Raw genomic sequence first — 24872 nt, forward strand, 5'->3', positions numbered from 1 at the left:
TATTAGCCAGGTGCCATCTCTGTTATCTTTTTGGTGCCTACTGAAGACCTTCCTCTTTCAACAAACCTTTTAAGTAGAGACTTTATCCCAGTCTGCATTTGTGTTGGAATTGCTTTTTAAGATATTTTTAAAGATTTTTAAAAAAATGTTTTTAAGATGTTTTTAAAGATTTTAAAAAAAATGTTTTTAAGTTGTTTTAGAGTTTTGTCTCTTATTTGCCATCCTGGGGTCCTTCTGGAAGGGCAGAATAGAAATTTAAATAAATAAATAAACAAACAAATGTGATTGACAGATGGATAGCCACACCCTCCTGTCAAACTTGGTCTGTGGAGGTAGGGGACAGATTGGGTGCAGCAACCAAATCCACCCCGACATACTGTACAGTACGGCCCTGCTTTTCGGGTTTCCGCTAATACTCATACGGCGCTTGTTCTGCTTTTACTGCGTTTTTCAGGCATCAGGTACCATTTAATTGACGGAGTTCTGCTTTTCGGCGGGTTTCGCTTTTTGGCGGGGGTCTGGAATGTAACCCGCCGTATGAGTGGGGCCCTACTGTATACATATGAACGCCTGCTGAATCCTGGCAGAAATTAAGCCTCACCACTTTAAAATGCAGGCGATACAGCTTCTAACATAAAGGCTTTACTGTAGATTTAAAACACTGGTAACTTTCTTCTGGACATCAGATGGTCTTTTGTATAAGCCCTCTTTAGGATCCATGACTACTCAATGCACAAAGATACCTAGCTGACACGTGGTTGGTGGTATTCAAAAGGGGGCACACATGTGTTCCAATGTATGCACATGGGGAAGGAATTCAGAGGGGTTCCTTCCCATGTAGAGGAGCCACACACACATAGGCCGCCTTCAGATTGATACTAACTGCACATCAGCACCTAGGAGATGGGGCTAGCCAGCACATTTTGGATAGCTCCTTCACACATTAAATCTCCATGGGTCCCAACATCAGAGAAAGACTACAGGCATGGTCTTTCAAATAATAATGCACACTTTGGAAGCATAGTGGTGAACTAAGCAGCAAGCGTGAACAGATCCTTACACCAACGGATCACTTCATGTGGAAGATTCAGGAAGCTAGAAGTTCCAGGATTCAGTTATGTAGTTGATGCAGATGTAATGCTGGCTGTCTCTTAATAATGGTTACATGAAGAGAGATACAAAACGTGGTTAATGGTTTCGCCAGCCATTATTTAAGGGAACCTGCCTTGCACTTGCCGTGTTTGCATTGGTACACCACAATGAAGAGACCAGCAGTGTTATGACTGCATGGTCCCTGTTAGTTAAAAAAAAAGGGCAGTAGTATAGTGGCAAATTCAGAAGCACAGCATCCTTTCATGTTAGTCATATAGCCAAGCCTCCCCCCACCTTTTTTTTTGTTTTTTTGCTGTGGGATTGAGAATGAGATCCTTGTTAATGGCTCCTCCCACAACAGACATCCCTAGGAGCCAATACGCATGAAACAGGAGAGAGTTACCAACTGAGAATTCTCTTAGTGGCTGACTCATCTCCTTTCACTCTGATTGACTCCAATCAGCAGTAAAGGTCAGGGAAACATGTTAGAAGATTCTTCTCAGTGGCTAAGACAATCCCCTTTCATGCTGATCGGTTCACAGGATGCTGGAGACCCAGGGACCCTCTTAGGATCCTGTTCCCCAAAAAGTAAAGGGTCTAAGACCCCCCAAGACCCTGGACGACTACACCCCTAAAAAAGTGCCTCATAAAATTAGCAGATAGACATAGTAAGATTTATATAGATGTTTCAGGATAGATGCTGGAGATGTAATGGGTCTAATGCTGATCTTTTTCAAATATTCTGGAGTTGTCCAAAGAATTTGGTGCATTAGAATCAGATCGGTGAGACAATATGGGATATGCTTGGTTATTCTATACCAAATAATCCCAAAACACTGTTATTAGGTTGTCTTGTTCTATTGTTCTTGAAGATGATTTAGGATGATAGTGAATCTTTTGGCTGCTGCTAAATTAAATATGGCAAAAGCCTGGAAGCAAAAAAAGCACCCCCTTGCTTTGAGTGGTATGTGAGGATCTGGGATAATGTTATACTATCTAGGTTGTCTTATTATAGAAAAGAGTAATATGGACCAGCAAATCAGTTTATGGAACAATGGACTTTCTTCTTGACGTATTGGAACAACAAATTTCAAGACATCCCTATACATTTGTTTACTTTATTATAAGAAGTGATATTGTTTGGGTTAGTAGGTATGTATTTCTTGTACCGTACACTTGAAAACCTTTAACAAGATTATCCTTTGATGTAAATTTATTTGTTGTTAAATTCAAATAAACAAACAAATAAAATAGCAGATCAAGCATACAAGACTCCATCCATTGCCAAAAAGCATTACATTTTGAGAGCTACAAATATTCAGCCTTTGCAGTGGTCAGGAGCAGCTTTCCTGGCACAGGCTGAGTTAATGTATGTGGCATATGAAGGAGATTGTCAAAAGCACTCCCGCATTCAATAACCATGCTAAAAAAGATCTTATGGCTTATTGAGCATTCTGGATCATATTCTGTGCAGTTGACTGCTCAATCAGGCAATTATCATCCCTCTTTAAGCACTGACCTTTACTTTGTTTATATCCTGACATTGAAAACCAACTATGTTATGGGAGCCTGGAAAAACAGTTTGTTGCACTGACAAAGCAACCAATACTCCAGCAAATCCTTGCTACATGAACCATGTGCAGATGTTCTTCTCTACATTGAGGAAGGGGGCAGAAACTGCAACCATGGTGCTGACCTTTCCCTTTCCATGTCCCAGGCCTCCACTTCTACAGCAACTGATACATGTAGACAGGAATCACATGACTGGTACCATTCATTTTTTTCTCGTTCCCTATTCATGCAATTCTCATAGGCCTCTGTACACACATTCTGAAAAACTTGTGGAAGTCAGGCACATGGAGAAGGCAGGGTCTGCTGCTTGGAGTGGCAATCCTCGCCCCTCCCTACCAAAATCCCACAAGAATTACAATAAGCATCTACATAAGGCTACTATAAATTCAGTAATAGGCAAAAAAAACCCTTGTGGTTTAAGAATGTACCTATAGCCAATAGATATTTCTATCAAACTTTAAAAAGCAGGGAAATTGGGCAGCTATAGTGAATGCACCACAGGAGCAGGAGACTTGACCTCCTCTCTGAGATATTGTACTGCTCTATAAATATGTCAAAATGCAAACACAATTTGGGTTGGTCTTTCATAGTCCAATCCATTTCCTGTGTAGCTTGGAAGAATTTAGTAACATGTGCCTCTGAGCATACAGTGGCTCCTACTGAGCATGCTAGATTTTGGGCTAGATTTTAACATCATTGCTTTTAGATTTTAATGTTATTGTATTGATGTGTCATTATGTGCTATTTTGCTTATTTTGTATGTTGCCCAGAGTGACTGGTTAGCCAGCCGGATGGGCGACTAAGAAATCCAATAAATAAATAAATAAATGCCTGTGCTATCATAGACTCCAATGTTAATTTTCTAAAATTAATTAAAAACCAGCCACACATTTTTTAACTTTTAAAATCGAGAAGATGAAGGTCAGATTATGGGGCAAGGTCAGTAATAGGATTACAGGTACTCTGTGAACATGACTGATTTTTAATTAATTTCAACATATTGTGAGACCACTGACAGAAAAAAGTCCATTAGAAGTCTGGATATTTTCACTCCTGTTTTCAAATGTGGATTCTCTCTGAGTATTTTGTGTAACACCATAAAAACTTAGAGGGTTGTTAAGCAAGCATTTCTGAGTTCAGGAGTATAGATTTTGTTTGAAATGAGTTTATGGGAAGCAGAAGAATGGCATGGGGAATATTGACAATTTAACTTGGTGGAAAGCAAAAAATCCATGCTGGCTATAGTATGCAGCCACTCCTGTGGCTGCATAATAAGCAATAGGCCCCATAAGGGAGGAGAATTACAGCAAGGGAAAAACTTGTAATAAGTGCTTAGAATGAAAGTGACAAGATAAACAGAAATTATTTCATTAACAAGTCTTCTGTTGGTCCCATTGGAAGAGCACATTAGTTTGTACTCTGAGGAGTGCACAAATGCTGCTGTTTTGTTTACTTTCTATATATAAAGCCCTCTCTATCCTAGTGGTCTGAGGCAGGTGGCAACAGCAGAACAAAATCAAGGCACAGAAGAAGAAAATCTACAGCGAATGTTACCTCTCCTTTCTCAATCTTAGCCAAAGGCCAGTCCTAAGCAGACCAATTTGAACAATGCTCAAGCATGGATTTTGGAGAGTCTGCAGTTGGAGGAATTTCCATAATCAAGGTTTTAAAACAGTCCAAAGTATCCCAATACTAGTGATCTATTGCAGAGTCTACAACAGCAGTCACATGCTTTTGACTACAGCACCCATCAGCCCCAGCCAGTATCAAAACATTCAGAGGGCACCAGATTGGTAAAAGTTGAGTACTTTCAACATAAAGCCAGACCGTACTGACAGCATTCAAAATACATATGGATCACAAGCAAGCAAATAAAAAAAAACCAATCCCACTTTCTACATAGTCTTGGTACACAGAATCATGGAGTTGGAAGGGGCCTATAAGTCCATCGATTCCAACCCCTGTTCAATGCAGGAATCCAAATTAAACCATACCTGACAGGTGGCTGTCCAATGTATAACAGCAGAAATGAAATGGGAAAGTTTTTCCTGGATTGTCAGGTTGCAGGCTACAGAAACAGATATATACAATCATAGAGTTGGAAGGGGCCTATGAGGCCATTGAGTGTAACCCCCCGTTCAATGCAGGAATCCAAATTAAAACATACCGGACAGGTGGCTGTCCAGCTGCCTCTTGAAGGCCTCCAGTGCTGGAGAGCCCACCACCTCCCTAGGAAACTGGTTCCATTGTCGTACCGTTCTAACAGTTAGGAAGTTGTTCCTGATGTTCAGTTGAAATCTGGCTTCCTGTAACTTGAGCCCATTATTCCGTGTCCTCCACTCTGGGATGATTGAGAACAGATCCTGGCCCTCCTCTGTGTGACGACCTTTCAAGTACTTGAAGAGTGCTATCATATCTCCCCTCAGTCTTCTGTTCTCAAGGCTAAACATTGCCAGTTCTTTCAATCTCTCCTCATAGGGCTTTGCTTCTAGCCTCCTGATCATCCTCGTTGCCCTCCTCTGAACCCCTTCCAGTTTGTCTGCATCCTTCTTAAAGTGTGGTATCCAGAACTGGATGCAGTACTCATGATGAGGCCTAACCAGTGCTGAATAAAGGGCAACCAATACTTCATGTGATTTGGAAACTATACTTCTGTTAATGCAGCCTAATATAACATTTGCCTTTTTTGCAGCAACATCACACTGTTGGCTCATATTCAGCTTGTGATCAATGACAATCCCAAGATCCTTCTCGTATGTGGTATTGCTGAGCCAAGTATCCCCCATCTTATAACTGTGCATTTGGTTTCTTTTTCCTAGGTGTAGAACTTTGCACTTATCTGTGTTAAATTTCATTTTGTTGTTTTCAGCCCAATGCTCCATCCTATCAAGATCCCTTTGAATTTTGTTTCTACTTTCCAAGGTATTAGCTATCCCTCCCAATTTTGTATCATCTGCAAATTTGATAAGCATTCCTTGCACTTCCTCATCCAAGTCATTAATAAAAACGTTGAAGACCACTGGACCCAGGACCGAGCCCTGCGGTACCCTGCTTGTTACTTCCCCCCAGTTTGAGAAGGAACCATTGATAAGCACTCTTTGAGTATATGCAGAGCTAAAATGCACATATTCTGTGATGAGATAGGTAGGTGGGCTGTTTTTATAATATGCATCCTTGGAGGTCAAGGGAGCCATTTTTTTGCTACTTGTCAGTCCAATAGCTGCATGTTTCCAGATCTGATTAGCCTTCATCCCAACAACCCTGACTGCTCTCTCCATATCTGATCATTTGACTAGACCTGCTCCGAGTCATGGGCATTCTGAACATATTATTGGCCATGTCCAAACAAGAGTCCCTTCAGTCAAAAACACACACACACCAGACCATTGTTCTCTAGTAGCTATGATCGTGGGCTTTGGTATGAGTAAGCAAGGTTTGATCATGGAGCTCACTGGATTGCCTTAGACAACCCTCATTCTCCATTGGCCTAACCTAATTCTCATGATTGTTATAAAGACACCGAATTAGATAACTTTATGTAGATTCCCTAGTGGAATAACAGGATACAACTGAAGACAGAACTCTTCACATTTGTGCAACCTGATTTTAATCATGTTTACTTGGAAGTAAGTCTCCTTTGGACTTCAGCAGGATCTATTTTTGGGTTGCCCCCTCTAACTCCTGTACCGTTCACACTGCGAGAGGAGAAACCGATTCAGGAAGTACAGTTTCCTCTAAAGCAGAGTCACACTCTCACCACCCCATTTATACTTATAAATATTGCAGGAATAGGGCCACATCTTGCCCTTCCCTGGGAGCTTCAATCCACTGCAGAACGTACAGCTGCTTCACTACCACAAGTGGAGACCAAAAAAGAGAAAGGCTTGTCCAGGTGCTTTATATGCTCCATGCAATTAACATAGCTCCATGTGTGGATCCAGCCATAGCCCCCAGGCTTGTCACAACTTCCAGTGCAGGCAGCAATTGCACCAGTAAAGAAGTGCATTCTTGCCCGCTACCTCATCAACCCACACCTCAAACTGAGCGCCAACTTTGAAGCAGCCTCTTCAAACAGATTGTACCTGACTTCGAGGGCACATGCAACCACAGCGGTGCAAAGGATTCTCCTGTTCTACATGGAATTCATCAGCCTTCACCCTTCTTGTCGAAGAATCTTACGCACTCCATTCACCACCAGCACCTTTTCCCCAAGGAGCTCAAGCTGAGAAAAAGCAACTTGCCCAAGGTCGCCCAATAAGGTTTGTGGCTATCTGGGGTTTTGAACTCAGATCTCTCTTGTCTACGGTCTAATATTCTCATCACACCAGTCCTCAGGATGAACCTAGACAAGGCAACCAAGATTCATGGTCAGATCTCTAGTTTCTTTACATTTCTGTAGAAAGCTGTAGGGTGGGGGAGGTCAGTTTGTTTTGGATGTGGTTCTGGGCAGACAGGGTTTAACCCTTCTGTCCATCACCATTTTCCTGATGGAAATCAGCCCCTGCAATCCAGCCCAAAACTATGAAGAGGGGGGGGACATTTGGGGGGGTATTTTCATTGGGGAAATGACACAGGGAAAAAGTTCGTTCTCTTCTCACAGTTGCTGTCAATAAACATTTAGAAATGGTTGATCCCCTCATTGATTTATATAGTCCCCACTAGTTTGATCCTGGCTGGAGAAACTTTACAGAATTACATAAGGAAAAGAGAAAGGTCACTGATCCCAAGGAGCTTAAGATGTGGATTGATCAGCAGGGAAGACATTAAGAGGGAAACACAATGTATGAGTATGAGGAAATGGCTGGGGATTGGCCATTTACCCAGTTCAGATCAAGCACTACCAAAAGGCTGATTGCATAGGTGAATATTTGCATAACACCTTAAGAAATATGAAAGTGGGGGAGACACTAAATTTGATCTTCTGCAGCAATTACTAGACATCTATAGAAAATGGAATTATAACATTAGTATTTTCATGGTTAAGATGTCAGAGAGAGAAACAAGGAGTTGTCTTTGCAGTTACAGAAGATGCTAACCAGATCCTCAGGCCAGGGTTTGACCAGACCCTCTCCAATTCCTGAACAAGGAATTATAACTTCTATTCCATTCTGAAGCTGTTTCTCTGTAGCCATGAGGACTAGAATATTCACTGAAACACACACACACAAATGAAAAGTGAGTAACGAATTCTGGTGTTTCCACACAATTTTGACAGGCACTCCAGCACTGTGATTTATGATGTGATCAAGAGCTATGCAGATTTCTAGATTCCATGTATATGTGCCTAACAGGCTCAGTCAAGTGAAGAACATTGTTCGTCTCATCTCATTAAAAATATAATGTAAGTGGCATAAATGAAAAGCACAGGGGACAGGCCTGTGGCTAGGCAGAACATGAGGGACTAAGCGAACATGGCCTATCCTTTGACAAGCAAATGCCTTCTCATGGTGAGAAGGTTGACCATGTTAATTAGAGTGATATAAAAAGGAAAGGTGTATAGTTTTCCTTGAGCTTATAGCTGTCCAAGCAAAAAGTGGCTGCAATATTACCTGTAAATCAGCTGTGATGTGAAACGTTTGTCTGAAACATGCTTATCAGAAGGGACACATTTTTTAAGTGTCTCAAAACTCTAGTATGTGTAAAAAGTAACTGCTGAGGCCAAACCAATTAGGTCTCTGTTTCTCCCTCTACTACTTTAAGGATTTTAGCAAAGCCGCCCTTTACAAAGCTAATCCTTGTCAATTATTAAACTCTTATTCATGTATCCAAGAGCCAGTGTAGCGTAGTGGTTAAGGTGTTGGACTATGACCTGGAGACCCGGGTTTGAATTCCCACACAGCCATGAAGCTCACTGGGTGACCTTGGGCCAGTCACTGCCTCTCAGCCTCAGAGGGAGGCAATGGTAAACCCCCTCTGAATACCGCTTACATGAAAACCCTATTCTTAGGGTGGCCATAAGTCAGGATCAACTTGAAGGCAGTCCATTTCCATTTTTTTTCATTCATGTATCCATTACCTTATAAAATGCTGCACATAAAACAAATGGACTGGCACATTGCCCTCTTTTGCTTAAGCATATGCATGAAATTAATCTCCAAGCTCTGTATACAAAACACTACAGATCTCCAAAAATATAAACACAGTCCCTGGAACTCAGATAAACTAAATCCTCCCTGCAGGTACCACTCCTTTAAATGGCATGCCATGAGTGCGGCTCTGCTGGGAAATGCTGCCTCACATTTCTTTCAAAATCAGAATATATTTCCTAAGGGATAACTTACCCAACCACCTTTTTCCTCCATGAGATCTCCTTATAAGAACATAACACCAGGGATACCATACCCTTGTAAATAAGCCAACAAAAGTTACTAGCCTGCAAAAAAAGAGAGAGAGACTAGCCTGTATTTCCTTGTTGGCTACAGAGAAGATAAAGGCCCTACAGCCAGCATACAAATACAGGCTAGTTCTTAGCAGACTAGTTTAAAAAAAAAAAAAAAACACCACAAAACATTCCATCAAGCAGACTAGTGGAGGAGGGTAGGGGCATAGGAGCTGCCTTTTACAGAGTCAGACCATTGGTCCATCTCACTCAGCATTACACTTCCCTGACTGGCAGCAGCTACCCAGAGTTTCAAGCACCATTCCGGGGAGATGCCAGGGACTGAACCTGCGACCTTCTATCATCAGAGCAGATGCTCAGCCCTTGAGCCACAGCCATTCCCTCCATCTGCCCACTGCATTTCTCTACTGGTTGTGGGGGAAGAGATTTTTCTTCCTCCTTAATGAGTGTGGAAATAAAAGTGGGCCAGCAGAAGCGGTATCTGTCCCCCCTTCCATCAGCTCGCTCACTCACTCACCTGCAGGGAATTTCTGGTCACCCGCGGCTAAGTTAAATATAAGGCTGGACTGCTGTCCAATCTTGTAAAAATAGAAGATAAATGTATGAAAGTCACTAGTCTATATCTGCTCCACACTAGTCCATTCACACTATGCATGCATATATTAGTCATTTATTCCCTGTCCCCTCAAAACAACAACAACAAAGTACCAATGTTTGCAAACATTCTCCCAGGCATTTTAGCATGTGTTTTTAAATTGCTTTTTAAAAATGTGTTTTTAAATTTGTATATCTGTTTTTAATGTTTTTAATTGTTGAAAACTGCCCAGAGAGCTTCGGCTTTGGGGCGGTATACAAATGCAATAAATAAATAAATAAATAAATAAAAGCTTTCTTGCTTAGTCTCCTATAGACAATTGTTTCTCACCTGTGGCAACCAGGAGAGCAGCTATTTATAAGCCACTCAATTAGTCAATTTTATGTTACTTTACAAGCTAATTTGCAATTAGCAATTAGAAGCTCTGTGTTAATGCAACTACACACACACTTTAATATATTTATCTCTAGCTTTCTTCCAGTGAGCTTGGTGGCATTCAGTGAACCTGGTAGTATTCCACTGCTGTCCCATGCAGGCACCGAACAGATCTGATGAGCTTCCACATCGTTGCCGCATTACGTGCCTTCAGACCAGAGCCTGGATATACACACACTCAAATATAGGGAGATGATATTATGTATAAAGTACCTAAATAGGAAAGACTCTGCAGAAAACATAAGATGTGCTTGCCCTGCCTACAGCCTGAGAGCCTGCAAGATCAAGACAAGACACAGCAGGGTGAAAAAGAAAAGAAAGGAAAAGAAAGAGAGGATCAGCTGAGAAACCTCAGAGTGAACAGGTGTAACCTGAGAGAGAGAGAAGCCTTCCTTATATACAGAGTCAGGCTACTGGTCCATTCAGCCTGGTGTTCCCTGCTCCAAGCAGCAGGAATTCTTCAGCAGTCTTCTGCAGCCCCGGTACCAAGATCCTGTGACTGGATATGCTTGAGATTGAACCTGGAATGTAACACATGTATTGCACCACTGCATGGAGTGTGGCACCAACCTACAAGCATCGTTCACAAGTGACTTACGAGCAGCAACATTTCCACCACCAACTAACAACCACACACAACTCCTTCGGGCTGCAATGAGTCTGATCTCATCACAAGCTGCAGGGAGCTTATCATGGCAATGCTACAAAGAAACCCCCAAGATGAACCATCCCCAAACAACAAGTTAGTGTTTTGAACCCAGCAACCCATCCTTCATATCTGGAGCAGAACTTGATAAAAAAAAAGGGGGGGGTGATAGACTCGCTGAGGAGGGTCAGAGCTGTTGAAAAGCTCTATTTTCAAGAGACATGAACATTCCCTCAAACATTTTGCATCAAGAGAAGCCAGGCTTCTTGTGGTACCCAAAATGTCAATCTGTTCCCATTACAGTCAAGGAGATATTTAAACACCTTTAGTAGGGAAATGTTGTCTCTTATTGCACTAGTAAAAACTATGATTTGCATAGGTCACATCTCAGTAACTTATCTCGGCACTAAGGAACATCAGTGTATGTTATTATGTACAACAGATGTTATTTTTGTATGATAGATTATGTATGACTGATGAATCATGAAACAACTCATCACCCCAACTTTTAAACTAAATCAACAATTTCTCACCATAAAGAATGCTTCCCACAAAATATTTTGTTTTAAAAAAAAAGGTTGGTTGATCAATTCATAAAATATTTTTTTGCCAACAAGCAATCAACCTTCATTCAATATGATATACAAAAGTATAGAAATTTAAGTGTCAATAAGAATAGGTTTTGGGAAAACTATCATTTTTAATGTTTACAAATAAACCAGGTCCAAAGATTTTCTGCAAAGAAAACTGACACATAGGAAGAGTCATTCCTCTCCCCCTTAGGCTGCAGCCCCCCCCCCAGTGACACCCCCAGTGACACGTTGCACCATACTCCAGTCCTATTATCTGGAGAGGCTTGTCAGAGGTAGGAAATCAATGACTTCTCCATGCAGGAACAGAAGTGCTTTTTAACCTGCACCTGGGAGTGTTTGAATTCAATCCTACATTGAATAAAATCAAGTGGAGAAAAATACTATTAAAAGATTTCATCCCTAAAATATTAAATCATACTGACAATCATTTCACAACAGCATGCTGCCCATGTCCAAACACATATAAATGGTAACTTTACTCACTAAGATGACAAAATATGAAATGCAACTTAAAACATGAAGATTGGCTATTAAGCCTTTTATTCCAAAGACTTACAGGAACGTGCACAGTATAACAATATTTACAAGAGGGGAAAAAAGTCTTACCTTTTTCTGGGCTTAAATTTTTATATACTTCGAGATCTGCCATGAAATCTGTTATCGTTACACATTATTGACAGACAGAATAGGATGCCTCCCTGAAGCAAAAGCCCAAATTCATTCACATCTCCAGGGATAATATATCTGCAATGCAATCCCTCGAAGTATTCATGAACTTTGCTAATCCTGCCCATTAATGAAACATGTTAAAGTCTATATTATCCATAGCATGGATTTGGGAAGATTAGTAATCAATTTTAAACATCTGAAAGGTGATCCTGGATAACTTTGCTCCAAACTGGAAGGGGGGGAGGGGAAGCAAGAATCCCCAGCCTGATAGGAAACCTAGAAGGCTCTGCTCTGTGCAGCTGCTATTGTCGAAATGCAGGACCACTTTGGGTCGGAGACATGCAAACACCGTACAATGATTCAGATCCTGAAGGCACAAAATGTGCACGGAGCATTGTGAGAAGCAGGTCTTTTAAACGTCAAAGAGGAAAATCCTTCGTACTTCTGAATAGATAAGCCATCCCCACTTTTTGGTTTGAAGAACAGAGGAGTGACGCCAGCAGAGCACTGAAGAAAAGAAAACAGAATCCCACTTTAAAAAAAAAAAAAAAGCATCTCTAGCTAAGAGAATTCATGAAGTGGAAGGAAGCAGATAGAGACAGCTCACTGAGCTTTTCCAAGACTTTATTTACAACAAAGGCTTGTAAATTATTACTAACTGGATTTTAATCCCATTTTACTTTGAACTAAAAGAAATCAGAATTGCAAGCACATAATTAGGTTCAGCGTCTTTTGTGCCTAAATGAGTCTCTGATCCCTGACCATGGCAGGCAGAACTTCTACGGGTATCACATTCTATGCAGGCAATAGGGAGGTGTGCACCTGTTAAATTTCTGTCTATCATGCAGCTGACAAAGGCAGAGAACCGCTGGCACTTTCTGATAGTATCTTGTGCATGGATTCAGTGCTTAGGACTTCACAAGGCCAAATATAGAATGGATTGGTCTCCCTGCTAAATGACACATGCAAGTAGCATCATCTAAGTGCCCTGCATAACCTTGTGCCTCTTTTGTGGCTCTGCTTCTCACTCTTTTGGTTTAGCAATAAAAGCATGCAACCAGCAATGTGGGAAGCTATTATCTGAAAATGGCAGCATAAGACACCCCACTATCACCCCAATACATGAAAGAAATTACTGAACCCGTGGCAGCTCCATGTCAAAGGGCAGTGGAATCCACTCTGGCTTTGAGTCTGAACTTTCAAGGAGCTGTCCAAGGTTCTTGAACAGTGGAAATCCAGAGAGGATTCCACTGCCACACTGACTCGGAGCCACCAGTCTCCACTGTAAAGGTAAAGGTAAAGGTGTCCCTGCACTTGTAGTGCGAGTCGTTTCCGACTCTTAGGGTGACGTCTTGCGACGTTTACTAGGCAGACCGTATATATGGGGTGGGATTGCCAGTTCCTTCCCCGGCCTTTCTTTACCCCCCAGCATATGCCGGGTACTGTACTAAACAGTTAATCACTCATCCTGAAACAGGATGCCACCGATTTTGTCCAACTCTACACAAGCTTCAAAGTGCAAGAGTCCAAACTCTGTCTAAAAAAGGACAGCTGTGCTGGGTTGGACCAACGCTCCATCTATTTCTGTACAGAAACCTGTGGCTAGATCCAAGTTTCACTAGTACAACATACTACGCTTCCTGCCTTCTATTTCTAACTTCCACTACTTTAAAAGCAGTGGGGACAGGGTAATGATGGAAGCTCCAGAGCATGCTGCTTAATACCTATTGGATTTTCCATATGCCATGACCTTATTTTAGTCATTCATCCATTGTCCATTTCAGTGTTTTATCCTGGGTAGATGCTAAATTCATTCATCTTAAACAAGAGACTTTAGGATTGCTCAGCATTGGTTTTGCCACTGCTCCACATCCTGGATTATCTTCTGTCCTTTCTCTTGGCTGCTTTCTATTGAGGTCCACCCTTTCATAAGAACATAAGAGCCTTGCTGGATCAGGCCAAAGGCCATTAATCCAACATCCTTTCCTCAGAGTGGCCAACCAGATGTCCGTAGGAAGTCCACTGGCAGAACCTGAGTGCAACAGCACTCTTCCACCTGCAATTCCCATACTGCCTCTGACAATGGAGCTAGAACTTGTCATTGTTGCTAGTAACCACTGATAGCTTTATCCCTCCCTCAACATCCATCCATTGGCTCCTGCTGATGACCCTACCTTGAAATGCCTAGAAACAGTTCCAGGCCATCTTCCACTCTTGGGTACACAATGAAGTAATTCTATCCAGATTTTCCGTTCCCTTGATCTCTCGCTGCTTCTGTCTACCTTTTTTTATTTGCTTTTAGCAGGATGGCTTCTTCACTTCATCCCTTCTGGTCTTCCAGATGACCAAGATCTGGACTCCACCGTCACCCTCCACCTTCTTTAGCACAAACAGTGGACAGACAGCTACCACAAGCCCATTTATCCACTGAAACCTATATACTACAAAGATAAATTAAGTCCAAGGTTTTGTAGGATCGGGCCATTATTCAACACAGAAAGGTGAGAAGGCATAATGCAGAGGCACAGGAAATGCCACACAGGTAGATGGGCTAAGGTTTAGCCTCTGACATCTCCAGTAAAATATATTTCCAATTGTAGGAGCCACTGCCAGTCAGAGTAGGCAGCAGCAGATGGCCCACTGGTCCCTCTCAGTATAAAACAATTCTATAATGATGTTCTTCCTAGACCATTACAGTGGTGGAACTCCCTCCCCACAGAGGTACATATGGCTCCTTTACTGTACAGCTTCCAATGAATGCTGAAGATGCACCTCTTTACCCTGGGCCTTTGACAGCTTAGATGTATGTTTTTTAGGATCCACCTTTTTTTTTTTGCTATTGTATTTTGTTTTAAACTGTTTTTAATGTTGTATTTAAAATAAATAAATAAATGCAACAGTATCTATACCGATTTCTTTCATAGGTTTCTGTAAAACAGGCATGGCCAACACCTGTGCTTTCTAGATAGCGTTGGACTACACCTCCCATCAGCCCCAGCCAGCATGGCCAGAGATCAGGGACGGTGGGAGCTGTAGTGCAACAGCATCTGGAGGGCACCACGTTGGCTATTAAGTCACATTTTTTTCCTAAGTGTTGATAGATTCCTGGGCTCCTACTGGGAAGAGGGGTGGGATACTAAATAAATAAATAATAGACTATAGCCTTTCCTGCTTTCTTTTATGAATTAAATCCAACGTCCTCTGCTTTATTACCTTATTTTCAGGGCAAGGGTGAGAAACCTGTAGCCCCCTAGATATGGCGAGACTACAAATTCCCTGACCGTTGGCATTGCTGGCTGGGGCTGATGGGGTTTGGAGACAAACAAGAACTGGACATCTCCATATTGGCTACCTGTTTTAGCACAAGTAATAATCAAAAAGAATACTTTCACTAAAAGTTGACCACATTCATACCATACATTTATTCCACTATTATTCCACTTTAAACAGTCATGGCTTCCCGAAAGAATCCTGGGAACCGTAGTTTATGAAGGGTGCTGAGAGTTGTTAGGGAACCCCTATTCCCCTCATGAAGCGACAATTCTCACAGTTTCCCAGGAAGAGGGACTGACTGTTAATCCACTCTGGCAATTGCAGCTCTATGAGGAGAATAGGGGTCTCCTAACTACTCTCAGCAGTTTTCACAAACGACTCTTCCCAAGATTCTTTGGGGGAAGCCATGACTATTTAAAGTGGAACAGCAGAATAAATGTATGGTGTGAATTTGGCCATTGTCGAGGGGGAAGAGCCAGAGCATCTGTTTTACATGCTGAAAGTCCCAGGTTCAATCCCTAGTATCTACAGGTATGGCTGGGAGACAACCCAATCTGGAGAGCTGCTTCCAGTTAGTGTAGACTACACTGAGTTAGATGGACCAATTGGTCTGACTCAGTATAAGGCAGCTTCCTATTTAAAGAGGCATTATAATCTACCTGTTGCAAATTCAGATTCTTCTTCAGCAAAGCCAGCTAGAGCCCAAATCCCTGCAAGTGGCTCTTTCCGTTTTTCAATCAAGCACTTACAAACCGGAGAAGAGAAGCCTGGAGTGTACTCTGCATAATCATTCTCCAACTATCTGTCAGCAGCTGGTTGTCAACAAAGCCATCTACATCCTACCCTTGCAGGAGGCACCTGCCATCTAAGAGAGCGCCAGCAAGGAAGAATCCTCACAGTCCCTATGATATTTTTGTTCTGATGTCGGGGGGAGGGGGGAGAAATGAAGCCAGCCAAAAAACAAGGTCTGCCAATTGATAACATCAGATGCCTTTAAACAGCTCCAACAGAACAGCTTTATAGAGGTTTTGTATTATTAAACAGCATTGGTAATGTGCATGGTACCTTCTAGTCTGTGTTGTCTTTGGTCTCAGGTATCCCCCCCCCTTCTAAATTGGTGGTGAACTAAGATTAAGAAATACTGACCTGGCCAAAGGCACAGCTGAAACAGCCTGTGTTAAACCATACAAGATCAGCACCTAAAGGCTAAGCATTGGGGAGCCCCATGGGATTAATCCAGCCCAGTAGCGCAGTGGCAAATTCAGAACTGCACGGCCCGTTCATGTTAATCACAGCCATGCCCCCTCACTGATTTATTTATTTTTTTTGCTGTGGGGCTGAGAATGAGATCCTCCGTAATGCCTAGGAACTAACAAGCATCAAAGAGAAGAGTGTTAGCTACTGAGAAGAGTCTTCTCAGTGTTTGACTCACCTCCTTTCACTCTGATTGGCTCCAATTTGCAGGAAAGGTCAAGGAAGCATGTTAAAAGACTCTTCTCAGTGTCTAACACACTCCCCTTTCATGCTGATTGGCTTGTAGGATGCTGGAGACATAAGGACCCTGCTGGGTCCCTGCTCCCAAAAAAGTAAAGGTCTAAGACCCCACCCGAGACCCTGCACAACTACACCCCTGATCCAGCCCCAGTGGCTTCCTATGAGAACTTTAGAAGAGGCCTGCTGAATCAGACCAAAGGTCTACCTATTCCAGCATCCTACTTCCTACTGTGCGAGATGCCTTCAGGAAGCCCACAAACAAGGCACAAGAGGTATAGCTCTCAGACGATGCTGTTCCCCAGGAACTAGTATTCAGAGGAACATTGCCTTTGAGGTCCCACATAGCCATAACAACCAATAATGAGAGACCTCTCCTCCATGACCCCTCCATCCTGACCCTTGTTATTATACAACCAGCCAGGATGCTTTGTGTCTCTGATGTGAAGAATCACAGAAGGTTCCCCAATCTGGTGCTCTCCGTACATTTCTGACTCCAGCTTCCATCAGACCCAGTCACTGTGTCATGTGGTCAGGGATAATGGGATCTGCAGTCCAAAACAACTGGAAGGCCCTAAGTTGAAGAAGGCTGGTCTAGTGGAGCATTCACATCAGCATCTCACCTCTGGACTAATCTATACCAGCAAAAATGAAATGGGAAAGTGTTTCCTGTAATTGTACTACTGTCAAGTTGCAGGGGCAGAACAGCTGCAGACACTACAGAAACAGATATATAGAATCATAGAGTTGGAAGGGGCCTTTAAGGCCATCCAGTCCAACCCTCTGCTCGGTGCAGGAATCCAAATTAAAACATACCTGACAGGTGACTGTCCAGCTGCCTCTTGAAGGCTTCCAGTGTTGAAGAGCCCACCACCTCCCTAGGCCATTGGTTCCATTGTTGTACCGCTTTAACAGTTAGGAAGTTTTTCCTGATGTTCAGTTGAAATCTGGCTTCCTGTAAATTGCGTGTCCTCCACTCTGGGATGATTGAGAAGAGATCCTGGCCCTCCTCTGTGTGACCACCTTTCAAGTACTTGAACAGTGCTATCATATCTCCCCTCAGCCTTCTCTTCTCAGGGCTAAACAAGTCCAGTTCTTTCAATATCTCCTCATAGGGCTTTGTTAGTCCCCTGATCATCCTTGTTGCCCTCCACTGAACCCCTTCCAGTTTGTCTGCATCCTTCTTAAAGTGTGGTGTCCAGAACTGGATGCAGTAGTCATGATGAGGCCTAACCAGTGCTGTATAGAGAGCAACCAATACTTCACACAATTTGGAAATTATACTTCTGTTAATGCAGCCTAAAATACCATTTGCCTTTTTTGCAGCCACATCACACTGTTGGCTCATGTTCAGCTTGTGAACAACAACAGTCCCAAGATCCTTCTCGCATGTAGTATTGCAGAACCAAGTATCCCCCATCTTATAACTGTGCATTTGGTTTCTTTTTCCTAGGTGTAGAATGTTGCACTTACCCCTGTTAAATTTCATTCTGTTGTTTTCAGCCCAATGCTCCAGCCTTTCAAGATCCCTTTGAATTTTGTTTCTATCTTCCAAGGTATTAGCTATCCCTCTCAATTTTGTATTATCTGCAGATCTGATAAGCATTCCCTGCACCTCCTCATCCAAGTCATTAGTAAAAATGTTGAAGAGCACTGGGCCCGGGACATATATTCAATCTGTACTTCATTCCATGTGATAAACAGAGCCTCCCCCAAGTTCTCATTCAGACACTCTGCTCAGTGGTGCCTCTGAAGTACTACAATGAATCACTGTGGTGAATTCACTCTCTTCTCTAGTTTTGAGATAATCGGATTCCACTCAGTGTTAGACGCCACTTACAGTACAACCTTTAATATTTACCATCCCAAAGCAAATCTCAGCAAAATTACTTTCATTTTGCTATATTATGACATAATGCGCTCCTGTACAATTCTCTCTTTTTAAAAAACATGACGTACTTGCAGATAAGAAGAGCTGGCATAAAGAGTCCTTGCCTTCGACTTTTACAGTTAAAATTGCCCTGAGCACAAAATATCACCATGTTCTCCTGCACCAAGAACAATCCTGAAATTCTAAATACACCAATGTATCAAGCATATTAAAAAAAGCAACTGAAGTCTTCACAATAATCTTCTCAGTATTCATTAAGCCAATACCTGCTTAGGATAATTATTTCTTTTTGTTTAATTTTTTTTCAGGCTGCCTCATAGGACATAGCCCTTACAAGACAGCTTACAACCAGAAAAATAAATAAATTAAAAAATCAAACAACCTGGCAACAATTATAAAACAGCATTTTTTTAAAAAAACCAACTAAATAAAGGTTTTTGAACCTTAATTTTGTCCAAAATTAACACAAATAAACAGAGTTATGAACACACAGAGAAAATACCTCCCATTTTTATATATTTGTGTTTGTTTTTTCAAAACGTGCTGGGTTGCAACCATTTTCACAAGCAGGCAATAAAATGCTCTGAGTATTATTATTTATATACCGCTAAATTGGCAAAGTGGCTTATAAGCATTTCACAAGTATAAAACCAATTACTATCTCTATCTCTCATATACAGTACATAATTAAAATACACAGTAGAACAATTCCATCAAAATATTAAAATAAATATCTACATTTGAAACATGCACTAAAACAAGCCCATTAAAACAGCACAACAATTAAGAGAGCAATTTAAACAAGAGGTTCAGTTCAGGCAATCAGAGGAATGTTTGTCTAAACAGGTGTGTCTGCAAGAGCTGGCAGAATGCCAATAGTGATGAGGCCTCTTTAATTTAAATTGGGAGATCATTCCACAGGACTGGTGCTAGCAGTGAATACAGTAAACAATGTTTTCAACCCATGCTTGAGATCAGGTGGATACAGGGTTGCCATATTCCAGTTCCACAAATCCGGGCAGGCTAATTTGCATATTATGTAAGTTATTTGCATATTAGGCATATTATTTGCATATTATTTGCATATTATTTGCATATTAATATTTGGATTGTCCAGTTGTTTTCTTTTTGTGCCTAGGAATTACCACCAAAAACTGGGGAAAGATGTGAGAAATCTTTTTTTTAAAAGCAACATTTTCAGCCTTAAATGCCTAGACTCTAGTTTCCAACACTATGGAGTATTTAATGATTGATTAAGAGGATTTATATCCTGCCCTTCCGCTGTTAAAAACAGAGCTCTGCACAGCTTACAAATATAATAAAAACAATAAAAATACACAATCAATATAAAAACATAATAAAAACACAAAATAGCAAGTAAGTCAGGGCAGCAGTACGGTTAACCATATACGATATATTTCAAAGATGTGGTGGGTGGAGAAAAACAAGAAGCCAAAATGTTAGGAAAAGGAGTCTTTCACACCACATGCTCAGTTCTAAATACTGTTGCAGCAAGTTTTACAAGTTCCTCCAGTATTCCACTGGTGCAGGCACTCAGACATTCAAAGTATCTGTATGTTTCTTAGGTTTTATAAAAGCAGAGCTTTGCTTAACTCAAAATTTCTTCTCCCTTTCATCAACCACATCTACACAGGTTCCACCTCCATACTCAAAATGAAACTGGGCCTGGAAGTGTGCAACAACCCCACAAATACCTTGCTAATTAGATTACCAATGCCAGGATGTCTGTCTTATCGACTACTCTCCCGCTCCCCCCCCCCCACCAGGCATCATGAAAGAGAAAGAAAATAAATATCTGGTCCTCTTCAAAGTATTGATAAGCCTCTTGTTTTAATTGAAATAATAATTATAAATTCTTGCTCTTATCACTAATGGGAGTTATTTATCTTGCATATGCTGCTGTTGCTTCTATGGCTGTAACGGAGTGAGGATAAAGATAAGTGAAATGCAAATAGGAAAAAAACAACACAAAAGGCAGTATCACTTTCCTAAATGTAATACCATACCAACCACAAGATTCCTATGAGTAAGGCAGAAAACTAAGCATCTCACAACCAGTCAGGATTCCTAACCAAAAACATGATAAATGAAGAAATATTTATATAAGCATGACTATCAAATATATTTATTATTTACACAAACTGTAAATATATTTACAGTGCAATCCTAGGTTTATTTATTCAGAAGCAAGTCCCAGTGTATTCAGTGGGGCCTACTCAAACAGGGACAGAAATGCAACCTCAAGTGATAAGCAACATATGGGATTAGCATTGCTTTTACAAAAAGCAAGTATTGGGAAGGTTTTCAAAACACTGCCCAAGATCTGACTCCTGCACACAAGAGGAAAAGAAACTGAAATGTATATACTTACCCAATTTATGAGATTTTCAGATAAACAGGAGGGGGGGGAAACCACCATTTTGTTTTCTAGACACTACCTCAGGTCAATGAAACTGAAACAATCCTGGCTTCTCTGATTGGCTGCAATGCTGAAGTGCTATAGTACTGTACTGTTTAAAGAAAGATTTAACAGTTGGGGGGGGGCGGCTGACGTTTTTCTGTATATCTCCAGAACCAGATGACCTAGAAACTTAATTTTCTTTTTAAATTAAAGGTGAGAATCCGGGCCACCTAAGGGGCTAGCTGGGTGCCGGGTGGCATGCAAAGAATCCGGGTAAAACCCGGCTAACCGGGCAATATGGCAACCCTAAGATAAAGGCGGCCATTTTAAACTCATTGTGAGCTTCAAACAACCCCATGGTGAGGCGGGCATTTATTTATTTTATCCATAAACCACAATCTCATAAAAAAATCAGGGCACTGCACAGCAACATGCATATAATAAAACATAAAAGATCTTTAAAAGGATACAAAATATTCATTAAAATTACTAGCTAATTAAGAATGTTTTATGCTGCATAGGCCTATATCAGCATAAAAAAGTAATAGAGATGCCTGAAAATCAAAGTGAGGTTGCCTGCTGAATCTTTGCTGGAACGGTGTTCTACAGTATGGGACCAGTGACACTAAATGCCTGACTCTGAGTTGAGGCCAGTCAGGCTTTGGCAATATGGGGGACAACTAACACCTCTCCTCTGGATGATCTCAGTGATCAGGCTGGTATAATGGCTTTGGCAGTCTTTAAGGTATCTTGGACCCAAGTTGTTCAAGACTTGTATATCAACACAACAGCCTTGAACCTAGCCTGGTAGCATATGGTGGCCTGGTAGCCCCAGAGAGAGTGAGTGCATTGCAGTAGTCCAGTCTTGAGTCATGCAGTGAGAATTTTGCCATGTCTCCATAACCAATCAGTTGTGGAGAGAGATCAGGGACCTGATAAAGACTGCCATGCCAGGGATAGGGAAACTACGACCCAACAGATGATGTTGGACTCCAACTCCCTTTAGTCCCAGTCAACACAGCCATTGGTCAGGTGCGATGAGAGTAGCCACTATTCCCCTGCCCTCCCCCAATCACAGAACCCTGATGACTCAATATGCATGTCTCCCATTGGCTCAACCAAGTCATTCTTCAAACGTTTTGAGCTTCCTAAGTATTTCTGAAAGTGAGAGTATTTAGAACAAAAAGACATGATAGAGCAAAAACCTTAATATCTCTAGGCATGGACTTTTATTCCAAGGCCTTGGTTGTATGTCGTTTGAGTTTCCCTTGACATCACCAGGGGATTTTCCTGTGGTCTTCCAGATGTTCTAGACTTCAACTCATCATTCCAGACTGCTGACCCTGCTGGCTGGGGCTGAAGGAATCCAGCAACATCTGGAGGGCTACAGGTTCTCCACCTCTGTCGCAAGTCACTGCTGTAATTCTAAACACGATGCTGATATTGCACATCCATTAAGAGCGCAGAGCCCCCAGTTTAAATTCCAACTCAGTTTTGAATTGACTGGGTGGCACAAGGCAAGCTAATATTTTCATCCAAGCAGGTCTTTTGTAGGCAATTTCTCTATGTGTGGTGTTCCTCTAGGTATCTTGTCTCATAGCCTACCTGCTGACTTCCAAATCTTCTAAGCTTCTTTGCCTACCGAACTGCAATTTCGTTTGCCACTCTTGTGTGCCACCATCCTCCACACAGCCCCTCAGTGTGGATCTTGCCCCATGAGTTATTACTACATTTATATCCCAGCTTTCCTCCGAGGAGCTCAAGGTAGTATGCATGGTTTCCCTTGCTCTCCATTTTATCCTCACAACAACCCTGTGAGATAGGTTAGGCTGAGAGATGGTGACTGCTCCAAGGCCACTCAGTGAGCTTCATGGCTAAGTGGAGCTTTGAACCCTGGTCTCCCAGGTTCTAGTCCAAAATTGTAACAACTGCACCATATTAGCTCTCTACATGAATAACTCTGCCTCAGTCAAACAAGATGCTGATATTAGTCTGATGGTCTGTATTGACCATCTGGAATGGACGTCTGAATGAAAGATGCACAGCCTGGAAATAAACTGATTCATCCACCCTAAGGTGCACCTTCCCTATCAGACAATTTGTTGTGCCAACCTTGTTGGAAGCAGAACTACAAATTTATGGTTTTCGCTTCCCAATGCAGAAGACACTACATTAATTAGCAGGAAAGCCTCAGTAAGCCAAGCTTAGTTACTCAAAAGATTAAAAGCTACATATGGGACCACACATAAGGAGAAAAATGGCAGCATTTATTCATCTTGAAAAGAAAAGAAAAACCAACACAGCAGCCAAGAGCTGACATGTAAGATTTATGTCAAATCCCTAGAACTGTCAATCAGCATCAATATGAAGTTGCTGCACCCATGAAGCTTCTGGGATTATAATTAGTTTGTCTAGAAAGGAAGAGGGGAAACTCAAAAGGCAATCTTTTTTTTTTTTCCCAACACCTGTCCAAACAGGCAGGTTTGGCTTAGGCATATATTGCATCTGAGCCATTTCAGTCCATCCAGGTTTGCTTGCTTTCCACTCAAATTGTCATCACCATCAGTGTAAGAGCCAGGCTATTCAATGGAAAACTCCGCAGGGCATCCCATAATGGCTTTAAAGCAGAAAGGATATTTGAAAGGATATCCTTTCGCGACCATTCCATTTGGCATTAAAAATAAATCACAAATTAAGGTATGATGATTTAGGGACACGACAAGCTGTCATTTCCAGGAGATATCATCAGATAATTGGCTCTATCCCTTGACCCCTAGAAGAAATCAAACACTGTGTCAAAAGGTTCCTTCAGACCTTGCTTTCTTAAGGCATTATGTCAACACTGACAGGATTAGCATTTTGTGTGCAGAATGGGCTCATCGAATCATAGAATAGTAGAGTTGGAAGGGGCCTATAAGGCCATTTTCAAACCCCCTGCTCAGTGCAAGAATCCAGCTTAAAGCAGAGTCAAATTTAGAATAAAATCCCCCAACTCACCCAAGCTATACTGGCTGGGCAAGAAAAAGAAGTGTGCATGGACATTGGTATGGGTAAGATGGCCACCTCCTTCCTTACAGGTGTTAAGATTGACAGAAGGGGCCTTCTTTGTAATTTCACCACCTTTGGAAGTTCAGGGGTGGCAGCCCAGGAGGGGGCATTCTCTGTGGCAGCCCATAAACCAGGGCTGTAGAACCTTTGGCCTTCTCCAGATGTTGCTGAACTCAACTTCCATCAGCCCTAGCAAGCATGGCCAATGGCCAGAGATTATGCAAGTTGTAGTTCAGTAACATTTGGAGGGCCAGAAGATTCTCACATGTGCCCTAAAGCTATGGCATTCCATCTCCAAAGACATATGTTGGCATATTCATTGTATGAAATGGAAATGGACTGCCTTCAAGTCGATCCCAACTTATGGCGACCCTACGAAGAGGGTTTTCATGGTAAGCGGTATTCAGAGGTGGTTTACCATTGAGGCTGAGAGGCAGTGACTGGCCCAAGGTCACCCAGTGAGCTTCATGGCTGTGTGAGGATTTGAACCCTGGTCTCCCAGGTCGTAGTCCACCACCTTAACCACTTTTTTGTCATTTGCTGAAGACATACCTCTCTACATCATTTAACATCTGAAGGCCAATTGTAAAAATTAAGTGATTTTAAAATTGTATTTTTATACTAGGGGCTCCTCCCCTGCTCACTTTACTCACCAACTCCACCTCTGCAAAGCTTCCCTCTTCTCCTTCCCCCCCCCCAGGTTGCTAAACCTGATGGCCGGCCTGATCCCAGGCCCAGCTTATCGTCCGGTATTCTGTTTCGGCTGCAGCCCCTCATGCATCCACCACATAGCTTACCACCTAGA

At 41.9% G+C, this 24872-nt stretch overlaps 1 protein-coding gene across 10 annotated transcripts in view; it reads right to left on the reverse strand.

Moving 5' to 3' along the window:
- The window catches only part of PLCH1 (phospholipase C eta 1), a 199378-nt gene that overhangs the window by 127729 nt on the left and 46777 nt on the right, over nt 1-24872 (reverse strand). The window contains exon 2 of one of the 10 annotated variants that reach the window (XM_061637112.1): nt 11880-12449. The exons of the other annotated variants lie outside the window; for them this stretch is intronic. Coding sequence (XP_061493096.1) covers nt 11880-11922 — 43 coding nt within the window. The 5' untranslated portion in view covers nt 11923-12449. The remainder of the gene's footprint in view (nt 1-11879; nt 12450-24872) is intronic. 10 annotated transcript variants of the gene reach the window in all.

The sequence above is a fragment of the Rhineura floridana genome, chromosome 7, assembly GCF_030035675.1.
Source record: "Rhineura floridana isolate rRhiFlo1 chromosome 7, rRhiFlo1.hap2, whole genome shotgun sequence".
Classification (NCBI taxonomy): domain Eukaryota; kingdom Metazoa; phylum Chordata; class Lepidosauria; order Squamata; family Rhineuridae; genus Rhineura; species Rhineura floridana.